Source organism: Zea mays, chromosome 4 (genome assembly GCF_902167145.1).
Source record: "Zea mays cultivar B73 chromosome 4, Zm-B73-REFERENCE-NAM-5.0, whole genome shotgun sequence".
Classification (NCBI taxonomy): domain Eukaryota; kingdom Viridiplantae; phylum Streptophyta; class Magnoliopsida; order Poales; family Poaceae; genus Zea; species Zea mays.
Window position 1 is genome coordinate 159,624,127 of NC_050099.1, and position 26,947 is coordinate 159,651,073.

General features: G+C 52.0%; 2 protein-coding genes across 2 annotated transcripts; both read right to left on the minus strand.

Annotated features, from left to right (window-relative positions):
- Window positions 1–1,516: 1,516 nt before the first annotated feature.
- LOC103653898 (GDSL esterase/lipase At4g16230) lies at window positions 1,517–3,968 on the minus strand. Its single transcript, XM_008680706.2, has 5 exons — window positions 3,216–3,968; window positions 2,974–3,110; window positions 2,621–2,854; window positions 2,242–2,509; window positions 1,517–2,075 (listed from the first exon to the last, which is right to left on the minus strand). The coding sequence occupies exons 1-5, from the start codon at window positions 3,484–3,486 to the stop codon at window positions 1,855–1,857; spliced, it is 1,131 nt and encodes a 376-aa protein (XP_008678928.1). The 5' UTR covers window positions 3,487–3,968; the 3' UTR covers window positions 1,517–1,854.
- A 103-nt stretch (window positions 3,969–4,071) lies between these two features.
- Window positions 4,072–8,027, minus strand: LOC100282230 (uncharacterized). The gene is made up of 5 exons (NM_001371845.1): window positions 7,643–8,027; window positions 5,411–5,541; window positions 5,057–5,299; window positions 4,706–4,955; window positions 4,072–4,594 (listed from the first exon to the last, which is right to left on the minus strand). Exons 1-5 carry the CDS (start codon window positions 7,902–7,904, stop codon window positions 4,365–4,367), a joined length of 1,116 nt encoding a protein of 371 aa, NP_001358774.1. The 5' UTR covers window positions 7,905–8,027; the 3' UTR covers window positions 4,072–4,364.
- Between the last annotated feature and the right edge of the window lie 18,920 nt (window positions 8,028–26,947).

Here is a 26,947-nt window from a genome sequence, read left to right on the forward strand (position 1 = left end):
TCCTTGGTGATTTTTTCTGTGTTGGTCTTCGACATTGCTATAAGAAACCCCAGATTTTTCTCTTCATCGAGACTCAGTTTCATCTCGGTAACAGCCTTCTTATCTTCAGACATCTTCGGAGACACTAAAAAACTGTTTTCAAAGCCGAAGCTTCAAAACTAAGAACTCAGCAAATCTTAGTGCACAAGAGCTAAAAATTGAGTGAGCGGGAGCAGATAGCCAGAGAGCGTGCCAAATGAGTTTGCGGTATGACCGTATTTATACGCCCAGTACGTTGGAAATTGAAAGACCCCGCTTGTCAGTGAATGTTGCTATTCTAGCAAAGGGAAGGTGTTTTTTCAGACCTTCGGCGTAAAGCCTTCGTCCATGTCGCAATCTAAATTTATTATTTTAAACAAATTAATATTGCGAGGGGCTACTGTTGGGGGCCTTCGGCTTCCGAAGGTCCTCAAAAACGAGATTTAACAGTATTTCTGGAGTATAGTGTGTGAACAGGTATCTTCGGACTCAAGTCAGTATCACAGCAGACCAGAATAATACGAAGATTGATATAGCGCCGAAGGTGTGAGCAGGAAAGCTTCGGCGTGGCAGCAAAAAATGAAACCGACTTAAAGATGAAAAGGCTATTCAGACCTCGATAGATTACTATAGAATTATTATCAAATGTAAAGGGCATAAATGTAATTTTGCATAGGCTGTGTCCTGTGCCTATAAATAGGTGAACAGTACCCCCGTACTGTTCACGCTGATTTGGCATTCACTTTTGCGTCACGCTTTTACTCTCATCTCCTTCAAGTTGAAGGTACATTTGTAATTTGACGTCACTTCTGTTTATACATGATAATAATATATAATTGTTTATGTTATCCTTTATATTTCTTATAATTCATCCTTCGTCACTGTGTAGTGAATTTATGAAGGTATATCCTTCATAACCTTCGTCCGGAAACCATTATATCCTAAGGGGAATAATGCTTCGAAGGACGAAGGGCTTAACCGATTAACATTTTTTATGTTGCCTTGTTCTTAACTCATAGCATCTGAGAACAAGTCCCCAACACTACGACGTCACCAAAACAATATTGTTCTAGTTTAATACTTATTTTAAGTGAGCAATCAAGTGAAGAAGGCAGGCCCTACGACGTCACCAAAACAATATTGCTCCTAGTTTAATACTTATTTTAAGTGTCACATCTCTTCCTCTCTACTCTCAAACTTGGTTTTAATTCACTCTAACTCATATTTTAGACCAATTTTGTGTTGTTTGAATTAAGTTTTGCAGGATCACCTATTTACCCTCTCTAGGTACTCTCACAAAGGTAGACCCTACGACGTCACCAAAACAATATGCCGACGTTCACATCAAACATATATGCATAATTCACACATAAAACGTTAGCCATTATTGGTGAAACTTATTATTATCATTTCATCTTGTGTAAATAAGATCGAACGCAATATTGTTAGGCGACGACAATACATCTTTTCGAGTTGATGAAGACCGGCGATTATGTGATTAGGCACCAAGGAGGCGAAATCATTCCCTTCATCATCCCATTTACCAACCAATGTGACAATGACAAGGTTATTTTTTAAAGAGGAAAAAAATCTCTTTGTTTATAAAGAGCAAGAAAGGTCATTGAAGTTTTGAAATAAACAATACAAGAACAAACAAATTTCTGCTTGAAGCACACGGGCTGGCCTTGCGCGGATCCCTATGACAGATTTGACTGCGTTCGGAACCAGCTAGCTGCTGACCCCGTCCGGTAGTGCGTGCGACTACTGCTTATTGGTTGGTAGTACAACAATTCGGAGCAAAGCGTCTTGAGGAATCCCTTGAAAAAATTCGCAGAATCACAGCATCGCGAGCTCCCTGACGTTGACGGGGTTGACGAAGGTCTGGTTGCCGGCGAAGATCGTCTGCGCGGCGATGGCCGAGACGGCCTGCGAGGGATGGTTGGCGTCCCAGAACAGGTACTCGTCGCGGTCGGCGCACACCGGCGCCGTCTCGTTGCACGCGAGCGCCGCCCCGAACGGGCCACCGCCGCAGCACGCGGCCTCCAGGTCCGTGAAGTCTGCAGGCAGGTACACACAGTGGAGCAAACGGTACATGCATCATCAGATCGATCAGAAGAAGAAAAAGAAGAAGAAGAGAAATGACCGGTGATCATCTGCCGAAATCAACCGGCACGCATTCGCGTAGGGGGGAAGGAAGGACGAATTGAAGGAGAGATGGCTTACTCCAGGCCTCGGTCCGCGGGTTTTGGAAGACGAAGGAGACCATCGCGTAGGCGTCGGCGAGGGAGTAGGCCATGCCGGGCAGCTGGTCGCTGAGCTGCTGCAGCATCCCCGCGAGCATCGGGTAGGAGCTGAGCGACAGGTCGTTGAGCGGGTCGAAGCAGCCCTGCGTTCCCAGCTGCTTCAGCCGGCGCAGCCTCTGCGACGGGATGCACCCCAGCGGCGGGATGCTGATGACGCTGAACTTCCTCGCGCCCATTTCGTACAGCGACTGCGTGCAGGTTTGTGAAAGTGCAGAAGCAGAATTTATTCTAGCCGGCCTGAGGAGGATCTGGCGATTGATGACGAGTGCGGCTTGTAGTGAGCAGTACGTAGTACGCACCATGATGTAGTGCTTGTAGGCATCGACCAGGGCACCCAAGAACGCTTCGTCGTCGTCGTCGTCGGCACGGGACGACGCGGAGTACTCGAACATGTCGTTGCTGCCGGTGCTGATGAAAAAGATGGACTTGCGGAGGAGAGCGGCGGTCTTCCTCTGACCCGAGAGCTTGACCATGCGGTCAACAACCCCCGAGAAGTGCTCCAGCTGGACGGACATGGGGATCACCTCGCCAAACTGCACAAAACACGTACGCGACGCGCGAGGGGTTTTTTTTCCAGAGACATGGGTTAGCTTAGCTAGCTTCGTTCTGTGGTCAAGCAAGGACGAGTGCAGTGCAGTGCGTGCGTGTGTACCAGTACTCTGCCGGTCGAGTCCAAGAGCCCGGACCCTGCCGACGCGAAGCTGATGCCCTTGCACATGTGAGACCGGATGCCCTTCTCCGACAGGGAGAGGTAAGCCGGCGGGCTCTTGGTGAAGCCGAGGCCTCGAGCTGTGTTCGATCACCGCCATGCGCAACCAGTCAGTCAGTGACCACAGAAACACACAGTACACAGATCGTTGCTGAGCTCTCCTCTGGCAGTTCGGTTCGTCGTACCTAGCAGGTCTGCCGTGTTGAAGCCGTTACTGAACCGCCCGGTCGGCTTGGACCCGGGGAAGTCGATGCCGTACTGCGGGTAGTTGGCTCTGGCCGCGGCGGTGACGTTGAGGCAGTTGTTGTTGCCCACGTCCACCGTGGAGTCGCCGAACACGAACGCCGCGGGGACAAGCCGCGAGTGCCTGCTGGCCTCCGCGTTCGTTGCCACGAGCACGAGCAGGCACACGGTGGCCACCAGCACGGATAGGGGGCCCGTCCGCCGGTTGGCCATCGGATCGGTCGCTGTGGCTTTTGCTTGCTGTTGCTGGTGTGCTCTCGTCGGGTTTTTTTTTTTCCTTTCAGGTGGTGACTGGTGACTGACTGGTGAGGGGGTTTATATGCACCGTGACAGGATGCACATGGTTCCATCAGCGTAGCGTTAGCATCGACGAGCTCGCCAATACGCTGTTTCCGTTCTGGAACGGAATTGTCAATGTTGTTAACGTTCTGTGGAATCATCTGGATGATGCCGTTTTCATCCAAATTCCAAACTGCTAAGGTCCGAGAATGTGTCGTATAAAAAGGCTGAAATAAAAAAAAAATTGTGCGAGTGTTGTTTGAACAGGTCCACATGGCCTAGCTAGACCGGTAGCGCCTAGGGAGGCAACAAGCGACGACGTCGCGACAGATGCACAGCTGCTGCAGCTTAGGACAGATCAGCTGGGACCAAGAACGGCATGCGTTGGTGGCCTGCAGGAATGTACCGACATGCTTAGAGCCTGCGCTCGGATCCAAAGGGCGTGAGCGTGACGCTCTCACTGGCTCCTACACCAGGTATTTCTGGGCGCGCTCTCCGGAATTTTTAGTCGAGGACGCGTAAAAAAAGATTCAGTTAAAGTTGTCCAGGAGAGGTGTAGACGATGTCACGTACACGGTACACCCGTACCTCTGCAGCAGCATGATGTAAATTCGTTCACAGTCCAAACTACGCCGGCGGCGTCGGTCATCATCATCTAAACCAAACCACGGTCGAGAAACATACAGCGAACACAGCAGCCATGCACGCATCCGTCGTCCTCTACACACCAACGACCATATTCACCACAGTCCGCAGCAGAGAACAGAGACACGTCCCTACGTCCTCGTGCTAGCTCTAGCTGTGCTAGCTAGCTAGCACCGGTCGTCTTCGGCCAGCTGCCTGAAGTTCATCGGCGCGGCGAAGTGGAGCGAGCCGTTGTAGATGGCGGCGGCGGCGATCTTGGAGGCGGCGTGCGTGGGGTGCAGCAGGTCCCAGAACAGGTACTGGTGTCGGTTGTCGCACAGCGTCGCGTTGGGCGTGCACCCGGACTTGCCGTTGAACCGGCCCGACCCGCAGCACGCGTTCGTCACGTCCTTGAACCCTGCACCGTAACCCCGGCCAGCTAAGTTATTATCTGCAGGTGAAAGCGTCGTCGTGCGTGTCTGTCGAGCTAGCTAGGGAGAGGCACACGTGTATGTACGTACGTACGTACCCAGCCTTTGAGGGTGCTTCATGATGCTCTGCACGACGGCGTGGGAGCTCCCGACGGAGTACCTGAGCCCCTGGAAGCTCACGCCGAGGCCGTGCATGGCCGCCCTGACGCCCTCGTTGAACCCGCGCGCCAGCTCGTTGAGCACGTCGATGCAGGCGCCCAGCGGGTGCAGGCTCCTCGGGTAGGGGCAGCACCCGACCGGCGGGACGTCGATCACGGCGAACTTCCGAGCCCCGAGCACGTACAGAGCCTGAACGACCACCACACCACCACCAACACGTTTAATGATCCGAGGTTTCTCTGCTGCATGCGTGGTGGTTTCAGAGGCGGCGTTGAGGCAACCTACTTTACCTTCACATGGTTCTGGTACAGCGCGACGAGGTTGGCGACGAACCGCCGCTTGTCGGCGTCCGACGGCGTGCTGTTCCGCGCGAAGAAGGCGAACAGGTCGTTGCCGCCGGTGCTGACGAGGAACAGGGACCGCGACAGCAGGGCGTCGGCAGCAGCAGACCCGTTGCCGACGCGCGACGAGATGTTGCGCCGCACGGAGGCGAACTGCTCCACCTGCTTGCTCAGCGGGATGATGGAGCTCCCCTGCACATGAACAGAGAGTGATGTGATCCACGCGCAGTGTGTGTTGTCATCTTTGCTCGCGGTAGTCGACGTGCTCCGGTCTGGTCACTCACACGGGTGAGGGTGGCTTACCGTCGTGTCGAGGATGCCTGATCCTGCAGAGGCGAAGTTCACTCCCAGGAGACCTCGGAAGACCTGCCTGTTGGTCTTGTTGGCCACGGCGAGGAACGGCGGGGGGCTGCGCTTGAAGCCCATGTTCACGGCTGATGGAGTTGAACGAAACACTTTTTAGTTTTTTTAGCACCGCCAGGAGATGGACATGTTCCCAGCACAATTCTCCAGCTTGTGATTGTGCATGTACAAGGCAGATTCATTGGTAGAGCTGCTACGTACTACTAGTAATTTATGGGTTCAATTTTTTTTACTAGATGCGAAAAAAATTTGCTACAGCCCGGCTACAAACCAAGATGTTTACAGCCCCTCACAAAAAGGAGAATAGACCCCACCTGCAGGTCAATAACACAACTAAAACGATTTGCAGCCGGACTATAGCAAATTTTTTTCCTATGGTTACTGTTGCTCTTTGTGACCATGCAGAGGTGCAGTGGGCGCGTGGTGGTCCACTACAACTACACTGCGTCTCCCTCTGCCTCTGCTTCCTTGAAGCGCCAACGCCAAGCGAGCCAGTCACACACAGTGTGCTCGGACAAATCATGTACAATGTGGTGGTGCTGTTTGGTTCAGGAAATTTACACTCAAGTACCAGCAGTAAAAATTTGAATATACATGCCAATATTTGTGGTATCCATTACGGTTAGACTTAAACATGGTTTAACGTTATCGGTTACCGTTCACGTTACAAATACGTGAACCAAACAGCATTACGTGTTATCTGATCGACAGAGGCCGAATGCGTAAGACCAACTCCAGCAACCAGTGGCGGATCCAGAGGGGGGCAAAGTGGGCCATGGCCCCCCCTCAATTTTATACACCCCTTTATACCTAATGATTATTTAGTATTAAGTGTAGAAAAAAATCGAAGTTTTAGATGGTATAAAGTCTTGTTCTAAATCTCTAAAACTAATAGCTAGTTGCTAAAATTACCTAAAAGGTTTAGAATGGATCAACTAAATGTTAGTTATACCCCTCAAATAAGTATTAGTTGTTAGATGCCCCAACCCAGCTAAAATCAGTTAACAATTAGCTCTAGAGGTTTAGAACATGGCCTAAAACAACCATGTTATGAGCCTGCTCGCCGGATCCTCTCGATCCAGTCCTTGCATCTACGAGTCTGACTCTAATCTTCCCAACAGCACCTAAACCAGTCTGCTCGCTGCCTCGTTTCCGCCGCCGACCCATTCCCGATGTGACGCCATCCGACTTCGCCCCTTTGTGACGTCTCCGTCCTTTGTCCTGTTTTTATCGTGACGTCGATCCGCTCGACAAGCTAGATCTCGCTCGTCGCAATAATATGACTTTCCCTACAGTCGGCAAACTTGGCGAACTAGAAAATCATGGCTCTCATGTGATCTTTTTGGCCCCCCCCTAAATTTTCGTCCTGCGTCCGCCACTGCCAGCAACCCATCCTATTGCACTCCGTATCCGTGTTTTTGCACGGGCTGTAGCACTGTTTATAGCCCCAGCAGACTCCGCATTCCTCTCCCCATGATGCACGCCCGGCATCTCTACTCCCTTTCTCGACGTCTTCTCTCTCATCTCCGCACAAGCCTGAGAAATGCTATAATTAAAAGTCTGTGCTTGTGAGGCCCAGCTATCAGTGTAGCTATGCATGGAAATAGAGAGTGTAAACGTGGAGTATGCTAGAACGCGCCGTGCAAAGGCCCCACCCATCCGTGTCCACCCCTACGTGAAATACGGATGCTGAGTGTGTCTCTGCTGCTGGACTGGTGGAGTTGGTCTCTAGTCTCTACAGAGTAGCGCAGTGGGTGATGGAGCCCCCACCACTGCACGTCGGGGACAGTGGCAATTTATTACGTATAGTTCCATCGCTTCTCTGAAACACCGCGAGAGCGAGCAGAGCTTGGTTTTGGCGGTTTCAGAAATATGTACTACACTACACAGCTTGGTTTTCAGAGACTCGAAATCGTCTGAAAATTCGGAGAGTTACGTGTAACTACTTGGCTAAAGCGTTAAAGAAGTTTGAAGACGTACGTACACTCTGCGAGTCTTCACTGCATACTCTATATATTATCTAAGTGAAAACGAGCTCGAGCACGGTAGTGTATGCAGCAGCCAGCAGGCGGAAGCTATGAATGACAAAACTAACCTCTCGCATCGCAACCATGCACAGATGAGTGAACGGCCTTGGGCGCGCAGCAGTAACTACGGAGAGTGCTTGCTTACCCAAGAAGTCGACGCCGTTGTACCCGTTGCTGAACCTGCCGGTGGGGCGCGCCGTGGGGAAGTCGACGCCGTTGTGGGGGAAGTTGGCACGCGGCACTTCGGCGCCGCCCGGCAAGTAGTTGTTCGTGCCCACGTCCGCCGTGGAGTCGCCGAACACGTAGAGCGCCGGCACCTTGCTGCTACTCCCCCCCGCCGCGGCGCAGGCGGCCGCAGCAGCGAGTAGCAGAACATGCAGGACGACTAGGACGGGCACGGTGGCCATGGCCGGCCTGCCGGGCTGTGATCGCCGGACTCGTAGTGCGCAGCTAGCTAGCTAGCTAGTGAGTGGGGTACTGGGGGGCGGGCGGTGAGTGGCACCCTCGCTGGTCGCTGGTCGCTGCTCGGCTTTGGGAAAGAAAGGGTCAGCCGAGATGGATCGGCACGGCTCCGCGCTTTAAAGAGAGAGAGAGAGAAGATAGAGAGGGGTGGCAAGCCGTAGTGGCTCGCTTTATGACTGTGCCAGCGGCACGGCGCGGCACCACGAAATGGCTTTGCCAAAGAGAAGAGGGGGCCGGCGTGGCGTGAGCCGTGATGTGTGGCTGCGTTCGGCAAAGTGCGCCTTGGGTCCGAGCGAGGGGGTGCCGGGCGACGTATCCACGCGTCGTAGACCGGAGCGGTTGGTGACTAGGAAGTATAGAAATGAGTGCGCGGTGGGCAGGATCTCCTACACTACATATCAACATATGCAGTCTCTCTTGCTTGAGTACTTCCGAGTAGGTAAAACACATGAGCTGTGCTGAGTGTAGAGGCAGATCTCTCGGTGTGTGCTTTTGTTCCAGCTGAACATGTTGTGATGATCCTTGGTTCACTCAAGTGATGTGATCATCTGCTATATATAGGTTACCAGAGACGGAGCCAGAAAATTTCTTGGCACGGACTGAGCAAAACCACTACATTATATTATAGAAGCCCCCTTTTTATATTCTATTGTGTACATCTCAAATTCTAAGAGATGTTTCACCGAGACTTCGTAGCCTCGGAAGCCATAGAGGACTCGAGCCCCGCCCACCTGTTGAATAATTAGACAAATTCCAAAATAAATTCCGAATATAAATCATGACCAAATCAGAAGAACTGAAATAAAAAGCCAAATCAGATGATGCGTACTGATTAGACTTACTGATAGATAGCGCGCGCCGGAATCAGCAGGGTCGACGATGTCGAAGTAGCAGGATCGACGAGGTCAGAAGATCACGAGCAGTCGCGTGAAGACGCTTCCCAAAAACCTTATTCGCCCTCTCCCGGTGCAGGATCTAGAAGACGAATGGTTCCGGAGACCTGCTCTCCTGATCGCAGATGCACCTCTGCGGTCGGGACGAAGGGAACTAAAAGGCGGCTCAGCTATGAAGACAGGCGAAAGCGAAACTGGGATGATTTGGAGGCTGGCTGCCGGGCTCCTTTTATAGGGCCTAGTCCGCGACCCTCGAGCTTATCCGCCCACGAAAATCTCGCAATCAGTTGAGATTTTATAGCGATCGGTTAGGATAAGCGTAACAGCCAAGAAACCAAAAAATCAAACGGCAAAAGGTAGCCGCGCCCCCGCAAGGCGAGGGGCCGGATTTCGGCGGACCATTCACGCGCATGTCGTGCGCCCGCGCCCTTCGCCCCGCCCCGCCCCGGCCAGGCCAGGCGAGCGCGCGCGCGCGTGTGGCTCTCCACACTCTCTCCTCTCATCCATGACTTGGTGAGTGGGTGTGGCTTCCATATTTAAGCTATCTCTACTCCACTAGAACTAGCAATATGGTGCTATTGGTTCCACCAATTCCCTAGCCATCCACTTGTATGGGCTTTTGAGATTTTCCTGGGATTTATTAGAATTTCTTAATTGGGCCAAGCCCATAAATCCTAACAATCCCCCACCAGATCTCAAATGCCCATCTGCAGTTTTCGCCACTGTTCACTACTGTTTAATATACTAGTTTTTCAGCAGAGACTGTTAAGTTGAACTTCCGCCTAGAGCTCCAAGCTACACCAACCCACAACTTGGACAATGGACTATGCCTTGAATTGCAAGTTTTGTGTGAATGGGTTTCACTTGAAGTCATGACCAGTACTTGGCTACCAGTAGTCCCCTTCTCGGGTGGAGCATATACGTCGTACTCCAAGGTCTCTTCATGAGTTTACTAGAGATCACCCAAATCTCATAGACTGCGACGTTAGACAGTCTAACTCATATAGGTGTGTTCTTTCAAAGAATGTTCTGCAGGACAACATCTTCGCTAATACAAGCCAACAGAACACATTAAGGCACAAAGCCAACCTGCCTTACAGCATTTGAGAGTATTGCATCTTTACTTAGAGAGGGTCAAAGGTTACTCTCCTCAGTTCACCAATGGCTTGTTCTTCCCAGGACCTAATTCACGGGATCTCTGATCACATAGACTGGGTTTCCACCATGGCAACTTTATTCGGGTCTCATACCCATCTCTCTCGATGCGATTTCTATCACATTACGTGGTAGTCCCTTGGTAAAAGGATCTACCAGATTTTTATCTGTTGAAATATAAGTCACACTTATAACTCCGGAGTTTCTCAACTTTCTGACAGACTTCAAATGTCTTTTGACATGTCTTGATGACTTTCCATTATCCTTAGAACTCGTCACTTTAGCAATCACTGTCTGATTGTCACAGTTCATAAGGATAGCTGGTATTGGTTTCTCAACCACCGGCAAGTCCATCAAGAGTTCACGCAACCATTCTGCCTCAACGGTTGCTGTGTCAAGTGCAGCTAGCTCGGCTTCCATGGTTGACCTCGTCAAAATGGTCTGCTTGCATGACCTCCATGATACCGCACCTCCACCAATAGTAAAGACATAACCACTAGTGGCATAAAGCTCGTCTGCATCAGATATCCAGTTCGAATCACTATATCCTTCAAGTACTGCATGCTGACCAGAATAGTGAATTCCATAACTCATTGTACCTTGCAGGTAGCGTATAACCCGCTCAAGTGCATGCCAATGATCAGTCCCAGGGTTTGACATGAACCTACTCAATTTGCTCACAGCAAACGAGATATCGGGCCTTGTTGCACCAGCAAGATACATGAGTGAAACGACAATCTGAGAGTATCTCAATTGGTCTAAACCAATTCTCTTGTTCTTTCGCAGTGTCACACTGGGATCATAAGGTGTTGGAGAAGGTTTGCACTCAGAGAAGCCAAATCGCTTCAAAACCTTTTCAACATAGTGAGATTGCGAGAGAGTAATCCCACCATCTGCCTTAATCAGCTTGATGTTTAGAATCACATCAGCTTCTCCCAGATCTTTCATATCAAAACTCTTTGATAGAAAAGACTTGACTTCATTGATCACATCAATGTTTGTGTCAAATATCAATATATCATCAACATATAAGCACAATGTAACTCCTTCGCCCCCACCACAGCGATAATATACACACCTGTCTGCCTCATTAATGGCAAAGCCTGCAGACGTTAGAGTCGTGTCAAACTTCTCATGCCACTGCTTTGGTGCTTGCTTCAGACCATACAAAGATTTCAGTAACTTGCACACCTTGCTTTCTTGACCCTTTACTACAAATCCATCAGGTTGTTCCATATAGATTTCCTCGTCCAGCTCTCCATTAAGAAAAGCTGTCTTTACATCCATCTGATGAACAAGGAGACCATACGAGGCAGCCAAAGAAAGTAGTACTCGAATAGTGGTCATTCTAGCAACAGGTGAGTAAGTATCAAAGAAGTCTTCTCCTTCTTTCTGAGTATAGCCTTTAGCCACAAGCCTAGCCTTGTACTTTTCAATTGTACCATCAGGCTTGAGCTTCTTTTTAAACACCCACTTACAACCCACAGGTTTGCATCCATAGGGTCGATCAGTGACTTCCCACGTACCATTTGAAAGAATGGAGTCCATCTCATTATGAACTGCTTCTTTCCAATCATCTGCATCTGGAGATGCAAATGCTTCTACAATGGTAGTAGGAGTATCGTCCACAAGGTACACAATGAAATCATTACCAAAGGATTTTTCAACCCTTTGTCTCTTGCTCCTTTTAGGAGCATCATTGTCATCCTCCTCTAGGACAATTTCATGTGGTTGTTCAAAACTCTCAATAGGTGTACTATGTTCAGGAGTTATCTCAGAAGAGTATCTAGAATTGCTATGAATGTCTTTCATTGGAAATATATGTTCAAAGAAAGTAGCATCACGTGATTCCATAATAGTATCAACATACACATCAGGAACTTCAGATTTAACTACTAAAAATCTATATGCTATGCTACACGAAGCATATCCAAGAAAGACACAATCCACTGTCCTTGGACCAAACTTGCGCTTTTTATTAATTGGTACATTGACTTTCGCCATGCACCCCCAAGTGCGCAAGTATGAAAGTGATGGTTTTCTCCCAACCCACTTCTCATAAGAGGTTTTATCTTCTTTGCCCATAGGAATTCTATTCAGAACATGACATGAAGTCAGGACTGCCTCCCCCCACCATGCCTTAGATAAACCACAAGTGTCTAACATGGCATTCACCAGGTCAGTCAACGTACGGTTTTTCCTTTCAGCAATCCCGTTTGACTCGGGTGAATAGGGAGGAGTCCTCTCATGAATAATGTCATGTTCTGCACAGAAATCGTCAAAGACTTTGGGAAAGAACTCGCCACCACGATCTGATCTAAGACGTTTGATCTTTCTCTCTAGTTGGTTTTCAACTTCAGCCTTATAGATTTTAAAGTAGTCTAAAGCCTCATCTTTAGTTTTTAGCAAGTATACATAGCAAAATCTAGACGCATCATCAATCAATGTCATGAAGTATCTCTTACCACCTTTTGTCAACACACCATTCATCTCACAAAGATCAGAATGTATGAGTTCTAGCGGTGCCAGGTGTCTCTCCTCAGCAGCCTTATGAGGCTTTCGAGGTTGCTTCGACTGCACACAACTATGACACTTAGAACCTTTGACTATGGTGATATTCGGAATTAAACTCATGGTTGCAAGCCGAGACATAGAGCCGAAATTAATATGACACAAACGAGAATGCCAAATACTCGCAAGATCATCAACATTAGCACAAATATGGTTCACAGACTTATTATTGAAATCTAACAAAGAAAAGTGGAACAAGCCTCCGCAATCATAGCCTTTACCAATAAATTGTCCAGACTTGGACACAACTAATTTATTGGACTCCAAAACTACCTTGAACCCATCTCTACATAGAAGGGTTCCGCTAACGAGATTCTTGTGTATAGAAGGGACATGATGCACGTTCTTCAGCTGCACGATCTTTCCCGAAGTAAACTTCAGATCCACCATGCCAGTGCCATGAACAGAAGCATGTGACCCATTCCCCATTAGCACGGAAGAATCCCGGGCGCCCTGATAAGAAGAGAACAAGTTAATGTCAGAACACACATGAACATTAGCACCAGTATCAAGCCACCAGCTAGGTGATTGAAATACTGAGAAGATAAAAGGTAAATTACCATACCCTTTGTCTTCCTCATTGCTAGCGACCACTGTGTTGACATTGCCCTTTTTGCCACGGCGATCCGCTCGATCAGGACAATCCTTGGCAAAATGACCCGCCTCGCCACATGCGAAACATGTCAATTCAGCCTTGTTCTTCTTCTTCTTGAAGTTGGTAGTTTTGTTGGGCTTGTTAGATTTTGGCTTTCCTTTGCCCTTGTTGTGGTTCTTCTAAACCATATTGGCGCTGGAGTGGCCCTCGCCTCCTTTAGATCCCGTGTCCTTAGCCCGAGCTTTCTCCTCAACATCGAGAGATGCTATCAGATTTTTAACTGATATCTCTTGTCTCTTATGTTTCAGAGATGTGGCGAAGTTCCTCCATGTAGAAGGCAACTTTGCAATAATGCACCTAGCCACAAATCGGTCAGGAAGGACTATCTTAAGGTGGTCGAGCTCCTTGGCTATACACTGTATTTCATGAGCTTGCTCTACAATAGAGCGATTATCAACCATCTTATAATCATGAAAGCTCTCCATGATATACAGATCACTGCCAGCATCTGATGCACCATACTTAGTAGTAAGTGCATCCCACAACTCTTTTCCGTCTGTACTGAATATTCGCATCAACCAGACGGTCAACAAGGGCGCTAAGAATGGCTCCCGTAAAGATAGTATTGACATGGTCGTACTCTTTCTCCTGTTCAGGAGTCAGTGGACCCTCAGGTCTGCCTTTACTAACATGGAAGACATTCATAGCAGTAAGCTAGAGCGTGGCCTTGACTTGCCATCTCTTAAAGTGCATACCATTAAACTTTTCTGGCTTCAGCGCGTCGGCAAAAGCAGCCATAGAAAAACTAGGAAATTGTCTACAATAAGGTTTTTGGATTGTTGAATAATTAGACAAATTCCAGATTAAATTCCGAATATAAATCATGACCAAATCAGAAGAACTGAAATAAAAAGCCAAATCAGATGATGTGTACTGATTAGACTTACTGATAGATGGCGCGCGCCGGAATCAGCAGGGTCGACGATGTCGAAGTAGCAGGATCGACGAGGTCAGAAGATCACGAGCAGTCGCGTGAAGACGCTTCCCAAAAACCTTATTCGCCCTCTCCCGGTGCAGGATCTAGAAGACGAAGGGTTCCGTAGACCTGCTCTCCTGATCGCAGATGCACCTCTGCGGTCGGGACGAAGGGAACTAAAAGGCGGCTCAGCTATGAAGACAGGCGAAAGCGAAACTGGGATGATTTGGAGGCTGGCTGCCGGGCTCCTTTTATAGGGCCGAGTCCGCGACCCCCGAGCTTATCCGCCCACGAAAATCTCGCAATCAGTTGAGATTTTATAGCGATCGGTTAGGATAAGCGTAACAGCCAAGAAACCAAAAAATCAAACGGCAAAAGGTAGTCGCGCCCCCGCAAGGCCAGGCGAGCGAGCGCGCACGCGCGTGTGGCTCTCCACACTCTCTCCTCTCATCCATGACTTGGTGAGTGAGTGTGGCTTCCATATTTAAGCTAGCTCTACTCCACTAGAACTAGCAATATGGTGCTATTGGTTCCACCAATTCCCTAGCCATCCACTTGTATGGGCTTTTGAGATTTTCCTGGTATTTATTAGAATTTCTTAATTGGGTCAAGCTCATAAATCCTAACACCACCTACCGCTGCCTACGTTGCGATATTACAGGGGTGTTTGGTTAGAGGGACTAAAGATTAGTCTCTAGTTTTTAGTCCCATTTAGTCCTTTTTTTGCCAAACATTAGGACTAAAATATGAACTAAAATGATTTAGTCTTTAGTCCTTCACATATGTGCTAAAAGAGACTAAACCATATTAATTCCACATTTACCCCTCATTTAGTTCAATTGTACTAATAGCAGAATGTCATTTTAGTCTTCTTATGAGTCATTTAGTATATTCTTACTATTTTTAACCTTAAAACCAAACATGTTAAGACTAAACTTTAGTCCCTAGACTAAAAAAACCAAACATGGTCTACATTACATGCCACATCGTAGAAACAATTACATTTTTTTCTATTTTCTGATAGAAATACTGGCCTGACGCATCGTGGCTTATTACCTGAACTGGTTAACCTTGCCGGGAGTAATCTGGCTTCAATTGAATTGATTACTTCGAACAATCCATAGATGCATGTGTCAACAAGAATGCGTTGCACCTACTACCAATGCCGATTGACATCGATACATTTCTGCACGCATGATACGATCGACCACAACACCGCAACACGCTTACGCGAACCTTGGAAGGTTGGAAAGGCCAAGGCGGAATCCACAAGTACCACCGTGGTTAATTAATACACTACACTAGCTTGGAAGGTTAGAGGGCGGCACACGCACACACCGCGCGCACAAGCTTGCTCTAGCGTGTTCCCGCGTACGTTTTATTTTACCAGTTTTCCGTTGCTCAAAGCATCCAATAATTCAGCCTTTACGCTTTTTTTTTCCTCAGTGCATTTCATGCTGTTGTTACCATTTCCTTACGTTTTAAGCCATGGCGTGTCAGAATATGCAGCTTTTCGCTGGGCGCGCGGGCAGAAAAAAGAGATCCCATGCCATGCATGTGTGTGTGTATATACGTGCCACCTTTTTCGCCCGTTCCAAAGCAACAAAAATAAAACGACAGCAGTGGCCCGTGGACAGCGCCGCCTTTTTCTTTTGGGAGATGAGGCCAGAGGGCAAATCTGCGTTCTCACTTTCTGCTGATCTGATGCCGCCTGCACATCACAACTTCTGGAGTACTTTTTTTTTACCGCGTGTCGCTGTTCAAGCTGCAGCCTGCAGCGGCGTGCGTCCTTTATTACCCACCGGATCTTCGACTATACGTAGGTTACTAGACGCGCCGCCTACCTTTAGTTGTATAATGAATGTAATGTTTATATCTTTCAGCAAGTAATCACATCATTTTCATATACTCCCTCATTGCTATAGCCAAACAGCTTGGATTCTACGTTGGATTTTGTGTCTAGAATCTCAGATCTTTCCATAAGCTGATAACCAGCAGATTTGTATTGGATTTAACAATTAATTTTAGATTTGTATTGGATTCTACGTTAAATATATATGTGGTAGTTGAGTACATAAGTACATAGTTGTTAGAATTTACGCGGTCTAATTCTTCTGTACACATACTGTAATACACATCAAAGCTCAATACATATGTCTCTAACATAATTTTATGTTTAAACCCACAAATAGGTGTGGCGGATTGGATGTGATTGGAAAAAATTAAAAAGTTTAACTTGTTTGGAATTTAAACCCACACAATCCCACTTAATCCACATGTATTGACAGCGAACTGAACAAGCACTATTTGTTAAATCATCCGTCGATTCTATTAATTCATTCTAGGGTGCATGATCATCACTATAGGGACAAAATAGCAATCCTATGTGTATATATCACGAGGAAAAAAAATATATATATAAAAATAAAACTGTCGGGGACCATAATTAGGGGTACCCTCAAGGCTCCTAATTCTCAGCTGGTAACTCCCATCAACATAAAGCTGCAAAGGCCTGATGGGTGCGATCAAGTCAGGGATCAGTCCATACAAGGGACTCGATCACGCCTCACCCGAGCCTAGCCTCGGACAAGGGCAGCCGACCCCGGAGGATCTCCGTCTCGCCCGAGGCCCCCCTCCAGCGGCGAACGTGTTCCCGGCTCGCCCGAGGCCCTGTCTTCGCCAAGAAGCAACCCTGACCAAATCGCCGCACCAACCGACCAAGCCGCAGGAGCATTTAATGCAAAGGTGGCCTGACACCTTTATCCTGACGCGCGCCCCCCAGCCGACAGAGCCGAAGTGACCGCCGTCACTTCGCCGCTCCACTGACCGGCCTGACAGAAAGACAGCGCCGCCTGCGCCGCTCCGACTGCGGTGCCACTCGACAGAGTGAGGCTGACAGGTAGTCAGGCCCGGTCGAAGGCACCATAGGAAGCTCCGCTTCGCCCGACCCAGGGCTCGGACTCGGGCTAAGTCCCGGAAGACGACGAACTTCGCACCGCCCGACCCAGGGCTCGGACTTGGGCTCAGCCCCAGAAGACGACGAACTCCGCTCCGCCCGACCCCAAGGCTCGGACTACGCCCCGACCTCAGCCGACGGTCTCCGCCTCGCCCGACCCAGGGGCTCGGGCTCGACCTCGGCAACGGAAGACAGACTCGACCTCGGCTTCGGAGGAGCTTCCACATCGCCCAACCTAGGGCGCGGACCAGCCACGTCAATAGGAGGCGCCATCATCACCCTACCCCGAGCTGACTCGGGCCGCAGGGAACAAGACCGGCGTCCCATCTGGCTCGCTCCGCCAGATAGGCAATGATGGCGCCCCGCATACTCTGGGACGAACACAAAGGCCGCGGGATTCCCACCTCTCTCACGCCGGTCTCCGGCCGCCTCGCTTTCCCCCCTTCGCGCTCGGCCTCGCGCTCGACCCATCTGGGCTGGGGCACGCGGCGACATTCACTCGTCGGCTCAGGGACCCCCCGGTCTCGAAACGCCGACAGTTGGCGCGCCAGGTAGGGGCCTGCTGCGTGTTGACGAACAGCTTCCCGTCAAGCTCCAGATGGGCAGTCTCCAGCAACCTCTCCAACCCGGGACGGTGCTCCGTTTCGGGAGTCTTGAGTTCATGTCCCTCGACGGCAGCTACGACATGATACTCCTTCCACCACCGCGCGACAACGACAATGGCGGCCGACAGCCCGCCCGCCGGCGGCGGAATCGACGATGTCTTCCCCGCATGGTGGAAGAACAACCTTCGAGCTCATCCCGCCCTCTTCCCCGCCGACGGAGGGGAAGGCGGGGCAACCAAGGCCAAGCGAAAGGCAGCGCCTCGTCGACTGTCGAGCGAGTCGATGGCCCCAGCGCCCCAACGGGGAGCGCGTCGGGTATCGACTTCGCGCCTGAGACGAAGACGAGCGCCGTCTCCCCGCGACACGCCAATCCCGAGCAAGCGAACGACGCCAGCACGCTCGCGAAAAGCTTGCTGGACGTCACCCTCGTACCTGAGACGACGGTGCGGTCAGTCCCCGACGTGACTTTATCGCCGCTCGTCGACCAAGAGGTACCGACCGATTCCCATCCCACGTCATTCGGATTCAGCCTCGACCCGCCTAGCGGCCTCGCTTTGGCGGGCGCCCTCGTAGAGGCGAGTCCAAACCCACTGGGGTTTCGTATGCGGTCACCTTGGGGCCGGCTGACGGACGTCTCGACCTACGGGCCCTCCGGGTCCGAGGAAGACGACGAGCCCAGCTTCTGTTGGGATTTCTCTGGACTTGGCAACCCCAGTGCCATGCGAGACTTCATGACCGCATGCGACTACTGCCTCTCCGACTGTTCCGACGGCAGCCGTAGCCTCGGCGACGAGGACTGCGGTCCGAGTCGCGAATGCTTCCACGTCGATCTAGGGGGTCCCCCCGAAGGCAACCATCTTGGCATGCCGGAGGACGGTGATCTCCATAGGTCGGCGCCTCGCGTTGACATCCCACGGGAGCTAGCTGTGGTCCCCGTTCAGGCGGGGGGCCATGACCCACAGCTCGAGCAAATCCGCGGAGTACAGGCCAGGCTCGACGAGGGAGCAGGAGCGCTTGAGCCGATCCGTCGGGACGTCGGGCAGGCATGGGCGGGCCAACCCCCGGCCGGAGAAATACGTCATCTACCCCAGGGCTTCCAGCACCGCATCGCCGATGACATCAGGGTCAGGCCACCACCCGCATCTAGTGGGGTCGGCCAGAACCTGGCTGCAGCAGCGATGCTTCTCCGCGCGATGCCGGAGCCATTAACCACCGAGGGGCGGCAAATCCAGGGAGAGCTCAAGAATCTCTTGGAAGGCGCCGCGGTCCGACGGGCCGAGAGCTCTGCCTCCCGAAGGCAGGGGTACCCCTCGGAACCGCATGCCGCGACTTCCCGATTCATGCGGGAAGCCTCGGTCTACACCGGGCGCACGCGCAACACCGCGCCTGCGGCCCCGAGTCGCCTCGGCAACGAGCACCATCACCGCGACCGTCGAGCCCACCTCGACGAGAGGGTGCGCCGAGGCTACCACCCCAGGCGTGGGGGACGCTACGACAGCGGGGAGGATCAGAGTCCCTCGCCCGAACCACCCGGTCCGCAGGCCTTCAGCCGAGCCATCCGACGGGCACCGTTCCCGACCCGGTTCCGACCACCGACTACTATCACAAAGTACTCGGGGGAGACGAGACCGGAACTGTGGCTCGCGGACTACCGTCTGGCCTGCCAACTGGGTGGAACGGACGATGACAACCTCATCATTCGCAACCTCCCCCTGTTCCTCTCCGACACCGCTCGCGCCTGGTTGGAGCACCTGCCTCCGGGGCAGATCTCCAACTGGGACGACCTAGTCCATGCTTTTGCCGACAATTTTCAGGGCACGTACGTGCGCCCCGGGAATTCCTGGGACCTCCGAAGCTGCCGACAGTAGCCGGGAGAGTCTCTCCGGGACTACATCCGGCGATTCTCGAAGCAGCGCACCGAGCTGCCCAACATCACCGACTCGGATGTCATCGGCGCGTTCCTCGCCGGCACCACCTGTCGCGACCTGGTGAGCAAGCTGGGTCGCAAGACCCCCACCAGGGCGAGCGAGCTGATGGACATCGCCACCAAGTTCGCCTCCGGCCAGGAGGCGGTCGAGGCCATCTTCCGAAAAGACAAGCAGCCCCAGGGCCGCCCATCGGAAGATGCTCCCGAGGCGTCAACTCAGCGCGGCGCCAAGAAGAAGGGCAAGAAGAAGTCGCAAGCAAAACACGATGCCGCCGACGCGGACCTTGTCGCCGCCGCCGAGTACAAGAACCCTCGGAAACCCCCCGGAGGTGCCAACCTCTTCGACAAGATGCTCAAGGAGCCGTGCCCCTATCACCAGGGGCCCGTCAAGCACACCCTTGAGGAGTGCGTCATGCTTCGGCGCCACTTCCACAGGGCCGGGCCACCCGCGGAGGGTGGCGGGGCCCGCGACGACGATAAGAAGGAAAATCACCAAGCAGGAGAGTTCCCCGAGATCCGCGACTGCTTCATGATCTACGGTGGGCAAGCGACGAATGCCTCGGCTCGGCACCGCAAGCAAGAGCGCCGGGAGGTCTGCTCGGTGAAGGTGGCGACGCCAGTCTATCTAGACTGGTCCGACAAGCCCATCACCTTCGACCAAGCCGACCATCCCGATCATGTGCCGAGCCCAGGGAAATACCCGCTCGTCGTCGACCCCGTCATCGGTGACGTCAGGCTCACCAAGGTCCTCATGGACGGAGGCAGCAGCCTCAACATCATCTACGCCGAGACCCTCGGGCTCCTGCGTGTCGATCTGTCCTCCATCCGGGCAGGCGCTGCGCCCTTCCATGGGATCATTCCCGAGAAGCGCGTCCAGCCCCTCAGACAGCTCGACCTTCCCGTCTGCTTCGGAACACCCTCCAACTTCCGAAGGGAGACCCTGACGTTCGAGGTGGTCGGGTTCCGAGGAACCTACCACGCGGTACTGGGAAGACCATGCTACGCGAAGTTCATGGCCGTCCCCAACTACACCTACTTGAACCTCAAGATGCCGGGCCCCAACGGGGTCATCATCGTCGGCCCCACGTACAAACACGCGTTCGAATGCGACGTGGAGTGCGTGGAGTACGCCGAGGCCCTCGCCGAGTCCGAGGCCCTCATCGCCGACCTGAGGAGCCTCTCGAAGGAGGTGCCAGACGTGAAGCGTCATGCCGACAACTTTGAGCCAGCGGAGACGGTTAAGTCCGTCCCCCTCGACCTCAGCGGCGACGCCTCCAAGCAGATCCGGATCGGCTCCGGGCTCGATCCCAAATAGGAAGCAGTCTCGTCGACTTTCTCCGCGCGAACGCTGACGTCTTCGTGTGGAGTCCCTCGAACATGCTCAGCACACCGAGGGATGTCGCCGAGCACTCGCTGGACATCCGAGCCGGAGCCCGACCCGTCAAGTAGCCTCTGCGCCGATTCGACGAGGAGAAGCGCAGAGCCATAGGCGAGGAGATTCACAAGCTAATGGCGGCAGGGTTCATCAAAGAGGTATTCCATCCCGAATGGCTTGCCAACCCTGTGCTTGTGAGAAAGAAAGGGGGAAATGGCGGATGTGTGTAGACTACACTGGTCTCAACAAAGCATGTCCGAAGGTTCCCTACCCTCTGCCTCGCATCGACCAAATCGTGGATTCCACTGCTGGGTGCGAAACCCTGTCTTTCCTCGATGCCTACTCAGGGTATCATCAAATCAGGATGAAAGAGTCTGACCAGCTCACGACTTCTTTCATCACACCCTTCGGCATGTACTGCTATGTCACCATGCCGTTCGGCTTGAGGAATGCGGGCGCGACGTACCAGCGGTGCATGAACCATGTGTTCGGCGAACACATTGGTCGCACGGTCGAGGCCTACGTCGATGACATCGTAGTCAAGACGAGGAAAGCCTCCGACCTCCTTTCTGACCTTGAAGCGACATTCCGATGTCTCAAGGCGAAAGGCGTCAAGCTCAATCCCGAGAAGTGTGTCTTCGGGGTGCCCCGAGGCATGCTCTTGGGCTTCATCGTCTTCGAGCGGGGCATCGAAGCCAACCCGGAGAAGATCGCAGCCATCACCAGCATGGGGCCCATCAAGGACTTGAAAGGCGTATAGAGGGTCATGGGATGTCTCGCGGCTCTGAGCCGCTTCATCTCACGCCTCGGCGAAAGAGGTCTACCTCTGTACCGCCTCTTGAGGAAGGCCGAGTGTTTCACTTGGACCCCCGAGGCCGAGGAAGCCCTCGGGAACCTGAAGGCGCTCCTCACAAAGGCGCCTATCTTGGTGCCCCCAGCTGCCGGAGAAGCCCTCTTGGTCTACGTCGCCGCGACCACTCAGGTGGTTAGCGCCGCGATTGTGGTCGAGAGGCAAGAAGAGGGGCATGCATTGCCCGTTCAGAGGCCAGTTTACTTCATCAGCGAGGTACTGACCGAAACTAAGATCCGCTACCCACAAGTTCAGAAGCTGCTGTACGCGGTGATCCTAACGCGGCGGAAGCTGCGACACTACTTCGAGTCTCATCCGGTAACCGTGGTGTCATCCTTCCCCCTGGGGGAGATCATCCAGTGCCGGGAGGCCTCGGGTAGGATTGCAAAGTGGGCGGTGGAAATCATGGGCGAGACGATCTCGTTCGCTCCTCGGAAGGCCATCAAGTCCCAGGTCTTGGCGGACTTCGTGGCCGAATGGGTCGACACCCAGCTACCGACGGCTCCGATCCAACCGGAGCTCTGGACCATGTTCTTCGATGGGTCGCTGATGAAGACAGGAGCCGGTGCAGGCCTACTCTTCATCTCGCCCCTCGGGAAGCACATACGCTATGTGCTACGCCTCCATTTCCCGGCATCCAACAATGTGGCTGAGTACGAAGCTCTAGTCAACGGGTTGCGGATCGCCATCGAGCTAGGGGTCCGACGCCTCGACGCTCGCGGTGACTCGCAGCTCGTCATCGACCAAGTCATGAAGAACTCCCACTGCCGCGACCCGAAGATGGAGGCCTACTGCGATGAGGTTCGGCACCTGGAAGACAAGTTCTACGGGCTCGAGCTCAACCACATCGCTCGGCGCTACAACGAGACTGCGGACGAGCTGGCTAAAATAGCCTCGGGGCGAACGACGATTCCCCCAGACGTCTTCTCCCGGGATCTGCATCAACCCTCCATCAAGATCGACGACACGCCCGAGCCCGAGGCACCCTCGGCCCAGTCCGAGGTACCCTCGGCCCAGTCCGAGGTACCGTCGGCTCAGTCCGAGGCACCCTCGGCTCGGCCCGATGCATCCTCGGTTCAGCCCGAGGTACCCTCGGTCCCCGAGGGCGAGACGCTGCACGTCGAGGGGGAGCAAAGCGGGGTCACGCCCGATCAAAAGTCACGCCCGATCAAAACTGGCAGACCCCGTACCTGCAATATCTCCACCGAGGAGAGTTACCCCTCGACCGAGCCGAGGCTCGGCGGGTGGCGCGGCGCGCCAAGTCGTTCGTCTTGCTGGGTGATGAGAAGGAGCTCTACCACCGCAGCCCCTCTGGCATCCTCCAGCGATTTATCTCCATCGCCGAAGGTCAGGAGCTCCTGCGAGAGATACACTCGGGGGCTTGTGGCCATCACGCAGCGCCTCGAGCCCTTGTCGGGAATGCTTTCCGACAAGGCTTCTACTGGCTGACGGCGGTGGCCGACGCCACTAGAATTGTCTGCACCTGCGAAGGGTGTCAGTTCTACGCAAGGCAGACCCACCTGCCCGCTCAGGCTCTGCAGACGATACCCATCACCTGGCCTTTCGCTGTGTGGGGTCTGGATCTCGTCGGCCCCTTGCAGAAGGCACCCGGGGGCTACACGCACCTGCTGGTCGCCATCGACAAATTCTCCAAGTGGATCGAGGTCCGACCCCTGAACAGCATCAGGTCCGAGCAGGCGGTGGCGTTCTTCACCAACATCATCCATCGCTTCGGGGTCCCAAACTCCATCATCACCGACAACGGCACCCAGTTCACTGGCAGAAAGTTCCTGGACTTCTGCGAGGATCATCACATCCGGGTGGACTGGGCCGCCGTGGCTCACCCCATGTCAAATGGGCAAGTAGAGCGCGCCAACGACATAATTCTACAAGGGCTCAAGCCTCGCATCTACAACGACCTCAACAAGTTTGGCAAGCGATGGATGAAAGAACTCCCCTCGGTGGTCTGGAGTCTGAGGACAACGTCGAGCCGAGCCACGGGCTTCACGCCGTTCTTCCTAGTCTACGGGGCCGAGGCCGTCTTGCCCACAGACCTGGAATACGGCTCCCCGAGGACGAGGGCCTACACCGACCGAAGCAACCAAGCTAGCCGAGAAGACTCGCTGGACCAGCTGGAGGAGGCTCGGGACAAGGCCTTACTACACTCGGCGCGGTACCAGCAGTCCCTACGACGCTACCACGCCCGAGGGGTCCGGTCCCGAGACCTCCAGGTGGGCGACCTGGTGCTTCGGCTGCGACAAGACGCCCAAGGGCGGCACAAGCTCACGCCCCCCTGGGAGGGGCCATTCGTCATCGCCAAAATTCTGAAGCCCGGAACGTACAAGCTGGCCAACAGTCAAGGCGAGGTCTACAGCAATGCTTGGAACATCCAACAGCTACGTCGCTTCTACCCTTAAGATGTTTTCAAGTTGTTCATATACTGAAAGTCGCCTAGAGGGGGGGGTGAATAGGGCGAAACTGAAATTTACAAATATAAACACAACTACAAGTCGGGTTAGCGTTAGAAATATAAACGAGTCCACGAGAGAGGGCGGAAAACAAATCGCAGGCGAATAAGAAGTGTGACACGCGGATTTGTTTTACCGAGGTTCGGTTCTCTCAAACCTACTCCCCGTTGAGGAGGCCACAAAGGCCGGGTCTCTTTCAACCCTTACCCTCTCTCAAACGGTCCCTCGGACCGAGTGAGCTTCTCTTCTCAAAACACTTGGGAATCAAACTTCCCGCAAGGACCACCACACGATTGGTGTCTCTTGCCTCAATTACAAGTGAGTGTTTGATCACAAGAAAGAATGCCAAAGAAAGAGAAGCGATCCAAGCGCAAGAGCTCAAATGAACACTACAAATCACTCTCTCTAGTCACTAGGGCTTTGTGTGGAGTTGGGAGAGGATTTGATCTCTTTTGGTGTGCTTTGTAATGAATGCTAGCTCTTGTATAGTGGTTGGAAGCTGGAAAACTTGGATGCAATGAATGGTGGGGTGGTTGGAGTATTTATAGCCCCAACCACCAAACTTGACCGTTGGTGGAGGCTGTCTGTTTGATGGCGCACCGGACATGTCCGGTGCCCCAGCCACGTCACCAGTGCCGTTGGAATCTGACCATTGGAGTTCTGACTTCTGGGCCCGCCTGGATGTCCGGTGGCGCACCGGACATGTACTGTAGAGTGTCCGGTGCGCCAGCATGGGCGTGCCTGACCTCTGCACGCGCTGGCGCGCATTTATTGCGTCGCAGTTAGCCGTTGGCGCCTGAAGTAGCCGTTGCCTCGCTGTTGCACCGGACAGTCCGGTGTACACCGGACAGTCCGGTGAATTTTAGTGAATCAGCTGAAGTGAATTCCTGAGGCTGACGAGTTCCGGAGGCCGCTCTTCCTTGGAGCACCGGACATGTCCGGTGTACACCGGAAAGTCCGGTGAATTATAGCGGAGTTGCCTCCGGAAATTCCCGAAGGTGAGCAGTTCGGAGTTGGAGTCCTCTGGTGCACCGGACATGTCCGGTGGCACACCGGACAGTCCGGTGCGCCCGACCAGAGGTGCCTTCGGTTGACCCTTGCTCCTTTATTTGAACCCAATACTTGGTCTTTTTATTGGCTAAGTGTGAACTTTTTGCACCTGTATAACTTATACACTAGAGCAAACTAGTTAGTCCAAAGATTTGTGTTGGGCAATTCAACCACCAAAATTATTTAGGAACTAGGTGTAAGCCTAATTCCCTTTCAATCTCCCCCTTTTTGGTGATTGATGCCAACACAAACCAAAGCAAATATAGAAGTGCATAATTGAACTAGTTTGCAAAATATAAGTGCAAAGGTTGCTTGGAATTGAGCCAATGTAACTACTTACAAGATATGCATGGATTGTTTCTTCATTTTTAACATTTTGGACCACGCTTGCACCACATGTTTTGTTTTTGAAAAATCTTTTGTAAATCTTTTCAAAGTTCTTTTGCAAATAGTCAAAGGTAAATGAATAAGAGTTTGCAAAGCATTTTCAAGATTTGAAATTTTCTCCCCCTGTTTCAAATGCTTTTCCTTTGACTAAACAAAACTCCCCTAAATAAAATCCTCCTCTTAGTGTTCAAGAGGGTTTTGATATATCATTTTTGAAATACTACTTTCTCCCCCTTTTGAACACAATAGAATACCAATTGATAATATTCTTGGAAACACGAAGTTTTGAAATTGGTGGTGGTGCGGTCCTTTTGCTTTGGGCTCATACTTTCTCCCCCTTTGGCATGAATCGCCAAAAACGGAATCATTAGAGCCCTCAAAGTGCTTTCTTCCTCTTTGGTCATAAATAAATGAGTTAAGATTATACCAAAGACGAAGTCCTTTTGCTTTGTGCTCATGCTTTCTCCCCAAGAATGGAGAGTTGCTTGGAGTGACGGCGAAGGATGAGTTACGGAGTGGAAGCCTTTGTCTTCGCCGAAGACTCGAATTCCCTTTCAATATTCCTATGACTTGGTTTGAAATTCACTTGAACACACATTAGTCATGGCATATGAAAGAGGCATGATCAAGGTATATAAATGTGCTATGTGTGCAATCTAGCAAAAGAAGTTGCGCGAATCAAGAATATTGAGCTCATGCCTAAGTTTGTTAAAAGATTGTTCATCAAGAGGCTTGGTAAAGATATCGGCTAATTGATCTTTAGTGTTGATGTAAGAAATCTCGATATCTCCCTTTTGTTGGTGATCCCTAAGAAAGTGATACTGAATGGCTATGTGTTTAGTGCGGCTATGCTCGACGGGGTTATCCGCCATCTTGATTGCACTCTCATTATCACATAGCAAAGGGACTTTGGTTAATTTGTAACCATAGTCCCACAGGGTTTGCCTCATCCAAAGCAGTTGCGCGCAACAATGTCCTGCGGCAATGTACTCGGCTTCGGCGGTGGAAAGAGCGACCGAATTTTGCTTCTTTGAAGCCCAAGACACCAAGGATCTTCCCAAGAACTGGCAAGTCCCCGATGTGCTCTTCCTATTGATTTTGCACCCCGCCCAATCGGCATCCGAATAACCAATCAAATCAAATGTGGATCCCCTAGGATACCAAAGCCCAAACTTAGGAG